The sequence below is a fragment of the Sinocyclocheilus anshuiensis genome, unplaced genomic scaffold, assembly GCF_001515605.1.
Source record: "Sinocyclocheilus anshuiensis isolate Anshui unplaced genomic scaffold, SAMN03320099.WGS_v1.1 scaffold472, whole genome shotgun sequence".
In the NCBI taxonomy this organism is placed as follows: Eukaryota; Metazoa; Chordata; class Actinopteri; order Cypriniformes; family Cyprinidae; genus Sinocyclocheilus; species Sinocyclocheilus anshuiensis.
In genome coordinates, this window is record NW_015557102.1 from 1341904 (window position 1) to 1348841 (window position 6938).

The 6938-nt window shown below is 37.1% G+C and overlaps 1 protein-coding gene across 1 annotated transcript in view; it reads right to left on the bottom strand.

Annotated features, from left to right (window-relative positions):
* Window positions 1-3369, bottom strand: part of LOC107677542 (unconventional myosin-X-like) — a 50709-nt gene extending 47340 nt beyond the window's left edge. Inside the window, exon 1 of the mRNA XM_016472469.1 lies at window positions 3036-3369. Within this exon, the coding sequence (XP_016327955.1) occupies window positions 3036-3056 (21 nt within the window). The 5' untranslated portion in view covers window positions 3057-3369. The remainder of the gene's footprint in view (window positions 1-3035) is intronic.
* Window positions 3370-6938: the final 3569 nt, after the last annotated feature.

Below are 6938 nucleotides of genomic sequence, written 5' to 3' on the forward strand. Positions count from 1 at the left end.
TTGGGTTGGCACTCTCCAGTTGCCATTGCTTCAGATTGTGGACATGCCATAGTGGCACAATTACATCTGCAAGCAGTTTTGCAAGTAGTATTATTAGTTCAATTATATTAAGTGCACACAGACACAAAAATACTATAAAGGAATTATATTAAAGCCAGAATCTGACCTGAAAAATTGACAAATCACTCTCTTTTTGTTTTCTCTTCAAATGTCTAGATTACAGTTTCCACAGCTCTGGCTCAGAAATGGTGCGTGTGTGTAAATCAACATAAAATGAGTTATATTAAAAATACAACAAAATTAAAATTGAATGAAAATGTCAATTGTAAAACTATGTTAAAACTATTCATAATATGTTTTTTGCTTCAGTTATTAAAAACTAGGGCTGTGCAATATATCGAAATATCGCAAATGTACATATCGCAATATGCATATCGCTACAGCTTGCAATATTTGGGGCCATGAACAAAAGACAAAGAGAAAATCACTCACTGCTCTTACCTAAATAACTTTTGTAGCTTAAATAAGAATCAGTGCATATTGAATTCAAAGAGTAAATACTAAGCAGTTTTTATTTTTCCTTTTTATTATGCAGTTCCTAAACTCATGTTAAAATGATTACACTACTGTTAAAATGACATTTTTATGTAATGCTCGAGTAAAACACTACCATTCACTTTCAGAAGTTGTTGTAGGGGTGCTTTCTTATTAGAATCAGAATCGGAATGAGCTTTATTCACCACTTAAGTGTGCGCAAACACAAGGAATTTGTTGTGGTTTTACAGGAACTCTTGATACATACATACATACAAATAACCATATATATATGACACAAGATAGTTATAGAAGTTCACAGAACTGACTTATTTGAGTAAAACTGTTTCATTTGAGCATGTGGCACTTTAAGCATTATCGTATCGCATATCGAATATCGCATTATTTAATGAGTTATCGCATATTGCATTTTTCTTCAATATCGCACAGCCCTATTAAAAACCCATCCAAACATTACATTTTATATAAAATAAACCAACACACACACAATCAGACACACTTTTCAGTATTGAGTGTTGTGTGCATATCCTCTCTAACATTTATCATTTTAGGATTTACAGCTATTCTCACATAGTTTAAATTTCATCACGGTCAAGAATGAGTGCCATCAAGCTCAAGGTTGGGTTTGCAAAATTGGCTGATTGTGACCACAGGATGCCAGATTGGGAAAAAATCTGTGGCTGTTAATTTAGCTGTTACATCCCAAACCATTTAAAAAAAATTGTTTTTGAATAAAACAGTGCTCCAATTAGATACGCTTTATTAGTACTTACAATTTTCTGTATGCGTTCAAATAGATAGAGTTTGAGCATATATGTTTTTTGAACTGAGATTTTAAAAAGTGGTGCATAAAAATAGAACCTCATGTAAAGATGTAGGCCTTCACATCCAATTCTCATCTGAACAGAGCTATTATATGGTCAGCACTAATACTTATATATAATCTCTGGCCTGCTTTATTAGTACTTACAATTTTCTGTATGCGTTCAAATAGATAGAGTTTGAGGATATGTTTTTTGAACTGAGATTTTAAAAAGTGGTGCATAAAAATAGAACCTCATGTAAAGATGTAGGCCTTCACATCCAATTCTCATCTGAACAGAGCTATTATATGGTCAGCACTAATACTTATATATAATCTCTGGCCTACATTAGAAAATTGTCTAGAAAGTAAGTGGGTCCACAACATAATTAGCCTAAGACTTTGTAATATTTTAACAACAATGACACATCTCATAACACGTCTTAATAAACATTTAGGTTTTCTATAAAATATCATTCCTTTTTTTTTTTTTTTTTTATCTAGTTCATTCCGAACCACATGCTTGAGATTCTAAAATTTAATACCCAGCACTAGGACCATGGGGTGACCCAGTAACATGCCTCTATTCCAATGTTGCTGTGGGGACTGGAGGTGTGGACTGTTCAGTCACCAAAATGATAACCTGAACTGTCACCACAGAGCAGACAGCAGAGAAATGGGTGCTAAAAGAGAGACAGAAAGAATGTCATTTACTCACTAAGCCTTGTGTTGGTGCTGTCCACGCTGACACAGATTAAATGCTGACTGCGTAAAACCATTTGAGAGACATAACATGTGCTCAAGAGGATAAATGTCTTAATGAGGATGCCAAAATTCAGTATTACATCAAATGCAGGTGTTTTGTGTGCAAAGAGTGTGTGCTTTTAACACAGAGAGAGGAGCAATGACCTAATCATCCAATCAAGTAGGATTTGGGCATCTAATTGTACTATAAAATGAAGAGATAAGCGAGAGAAGCAGACATAAAAATGAAACAAATGGATGAAAAACCTGCTGTGAGGCCTGTCCTGCAGAACACAGATCAGGTAAACAAAACCACCAATGCATTCAGGGTGAAAGGTTCATTATGAGGCCTTGCATATATGTTCCTATCAGACTGAAGGTGAATGCTCTGAATATGGAAATCATCTGTTATGCCCGGACAGCCTTGACAACACAGTCAGGCGCTGCTTTTTGGAATCAGAGACATTTAATCTCATTCATAACAAATAGTGTAGATGCATGAAACCATTTGTAAAACCTTGCATAGCACCCTTGCAGAAACATCATATCAGAGACCCTGCCTCTGCTTCAATGCACGAGCCCCTTCCCCTTCACGCGCGCCACAGCCCAGGCGAGCGCGAGACACCGATGCACGCTACATCACCATAAACTACTGTCAACGTGTCAAATAACGCACTGGCTCCTTTTAATAAAGCACTTGAAAATGATAAACAGTAAACCGACTGTATGTCAACAGAATGACACCGTTATAGGAAGACACAGCATTACAAGCAACATCCTGGGGAACAGCCAATGAGAATTATCCACCGGTTTTTACATCATAAGACTATTGGGGAATTATTTCACACATACAGCGCACAATCTATTGTTTTCGCATTGCACATAAAGCACAACAGATGAAATGACACGTCCCCTCGTTAGAAAATGAGCCCACCTCTGCGAAGAAGGTCTCCATCTTCCCTCATAGGCTGCAAGACGATCCAGCTAATCAATCACAAAACTGCAGAGGATTCGAGAAACGTTTGACAAGATGTATGTCTGCTCTGCAACTGCTTTCCATTCACGAATGTTTACGAAGAGCAGGGCGCCGCAATCCTGCGTGAGGTGGCAATTCAAACAACTGATGGCGCGACAAGCGGCCGTTGGCAAATAACAGCCGGCGGGAAAAGAAAACGCTCAGGTGTTTGGTTTCTGTAAGTGTCTTTTTTATTTAATCTAAACGCCGGTGTCCAAACACATGCCTCGCTGACTCCGGTGTCTGCACCAGAGCGAATGAGCCAGTGTACGCTCGTGCATCTCCGGTTGGGCGGCGCACCGCGCGCAAAGACAGCCCCCCCAAGTTCACCTTTTTTTTAATTTTTTTTACCATGCATACCGGTAGTAAAATGACAGAAATGTGCATTGGGGGAAATAAACATGACATATATTTCAGCTACATTCTGAATCTACAATAAAGCAAATAGTATCTGATAATCACTGCGTTGGGATGCGTCAAGCGTGACACACAATATGAAACACGAATGCGGTATGTATCTTAAATACAGTGCACTATTTAGCAAGATTCCATTATCTGAATGATCTGATCAGAAATCCCATGTGCTGGATGTGGTACTGATGCCCCTCTGATGGGTTTCCATGGTAGCACTACTGACACATATTTCTGCATGCGCCATGCACATCTGAAGTGAGACTCATGCAGTGGGTGGAGTAGAGCAGATTCACTCATCAATACACATTTATAGAAGGTGTCGCAGTGTCTGCAGGCTTATTACTCCGAAAAACAAGTTCATATTTGCAACATCTTCAAACTGCATAAAGTGGCAGTTTGGTTACTCTCTGCATGAAAGTTAAATAAAGCAGATGGTGGATGTATTAAATCATTAAACTCTTATCTCTCACAGCTTGAGAAACAAAAATTGTAATCCGGATTCTGTAACCAACACAGAACAGATATTAGTGAGCTAAGAAGAACTGTCAAATTGTTTAGTGTCAGTGACAAATAAGGATGTCCAAGATGACATTTTTTTTCAACTATTTTAAAATGCACATGCATATTAAAAAGTTTTGTACATGTACATGTAAGTGCGTGTAATCATTAGTTTAATTTAAAAAAAGCTTTTGAAATATTTTACAATATAAAAAGCATCATATAACTAACTCTATCATTAAATGGCAATATGATTTTAAGAGACTTGAACACATAGTGAACACGGTGCTTTTTAAAAACATGTTTATAATAGACAAAATGTGTTCTAGTATCTTGGTATAATGTGTTTAGTGTGTTTTTTTAATGAATGTTTAGGTACAAGCACAAAAAAAATTTCAGTTAAGGGACACAAAGAGCAGGTTTTCCTGTTGAGTTACGAGCCATTTGACTGACACTTTTCATTCAACACCTAATAGCACACTAACTGCAGGAACAGCTTCCCTGGAGCAATGTGGCACTGCATGTCATTCCCAGATGTAAAATACTAAATTTATTGAGTGTTATGATGAGCACTGGGTTACCACTTCCAGGAAATGAACTTATGACATTTGTTCCAGACTTGAACTGTTCATGTACTGTTTCTGCCAGGGGTTTTCAACAGCTTATTTTTCTTAAATTATGGGGTTCTACATATATACACAGACAATCTTTTTTCTTTTGGTCCAAATGAACATCTTTGAATACTTTAATTATTTTTCCTTACCCTATTTGAATATGTGTCTTTAGACTACTAAAATTCTGTGCCTCCAGCTAAATGTAACTTGTAACTGTTCGACAGGCTAAAAAAATCAACAGTTTCAGATTCAGAAGGTGTCAGATGAGAAAAGTCTCAGATGATATTCATGACACGCAAGTATGCCTCATCAACAGTACAAAAAAGTATTAAGTATGATTTATACATTGTAGTATGTGTGCTCGAGTCAGATGTACACTAAAGATTGATGTCTGTATCATCTGACAAACAGAAGCTGTGAAGACAACAATGTGAAATCCCTGTGGTCACATACATCACCATCAATGAAAGCCATGCTCATTTTACACCCTAAAGCCCCCCCCACACACATACAAAAACACTTTTTAGGTTATTTTTCTTTTTTTGAGTGGCACCACTCACTTATGGTCACCACTTATGGCTTTTGGTCATTTGGGAGAAAAGAGGATGAGGTTCACATAATTTTTTGCGACTTTATTTCAGGTGCTCAGATATATGGAACCTTCTTTCTGTCATGAGATAAAAAATAAATAAGGTAATTGCAACTTTTTAATCTCACATTTCAAATTTTATATCTCACAGTTCATACTTTTTATACATTTTTATACACAGAATTGTGAGACAGACATTAGAATTATGAGATATTAACTCTCAATTGTAGGTTTATAATTTGCAATTCTGAGAAGAAATTCTTATTTGAGAAAAAAAAAAAAAAAGAATTGCAAGATGTCAGTTGCAATTGTGCATTTACGTTTTGTCATTTACATTTTTCTCTGAATTGTGAGTTTACATCTCGCATTTCTAAGTTTCTATATCATCATTTTATAATTAGAATTAGGAAATATAAACTCACAGTTGCAAGAAAAAGTCTTGCAAGAATTGTAAGATAAAAAGCAATTAAAAAAAATTTTTGATTCCATAGTGAAAACGGGCTTCCATACTGATAGCATTAGTATTGACACTAATAGAGTTTTCTGACAAAAATAAATAAATTTATGAGCATCCATTTATGTTTGCCAAAACTATCCACTCATGTGATGGCAAGAAGCATGTCTGTGCTCCAGATGGTCAGACTATAGAGCCCAGATGCAGCTTACTCTACCCAAGTCTGAGCCTCCCCTTCCCAGGCCTCTCTATTGTATCCTCATGCCTGTCACTGGAGGCCCTGGAGGTTTTAGGGGCCTCCTAGTAAGCGGTGTAGCCTGCAGCACACCACCCGTATTGCAGTCGCCTCTTTGTCTCCTCCAGCCTTTTATTCCTCGCCTCCCGTTGTGGGACACGGGCTGGGGTCACACCACTGTAACAGAGCCTCACGTTCAGAGGAAGCTTGTCTCTTTTATAAAAAATAAATAAGGTAATTGCAACTTTTTAATCTCACATTTCAAATTTTATATCTCACAGTTCATACTTTTTATACATTTTTATACACAGAATTGTGAGACAGACATTAGAATTATGAGATGTTAACTCTCAATTGTAGGTTTATAATTTGCAATTCTGAGAAGAAATTCTTATTTGAGAAAAAAAAAAAAAGAATTGCAAGATGTCAGTTGCAATTGTGCATTTACGGTTTGTCATTTACATTTTTCTCTGAATTGTGAGTTTACATCTCGCATTTCTAAGTTTCTATATCATCATTTTATAATTAGAATTAGGAAATATAAACTCACAGTTGCAAGAAAAAGTCTTGCAAGAATTGTAAGATAAAAAGCAATTAAAAAAAATTTTTGATTCCATAGTGAAAACGGGCTTCCATACTGATAGCATTAGTATTGACACTAATAGAGTTTTCTGACAAAAATAAATACATTTATGAGCATCCATTTATGTTTGCCAAAACTATCCACTCATGTGATGGCAAGAAGCATGTCTGTGCTCCAGATGGTCAGACTATAGAGCCCAGATGCAGCTTACTCTACCCAAGTCTGAGCCTCCCCTTCCCAGGCCTCTCTATTGTATCCTCATGCCTGTCACTGGAGGCCCTGGAGGTTTTAGGGGCCTCCTAGTAAGCGGTGTAGCCTGCAGCACACCACCCGTATTGCAGTCGCCTCTTTGTCTCCTCCAGCCTTTTATTCCTCGCCTCCCGTTGTGGGACACGGGCTGGGGTCACACCACTGTAACAGAGCCTCACGTTCAGA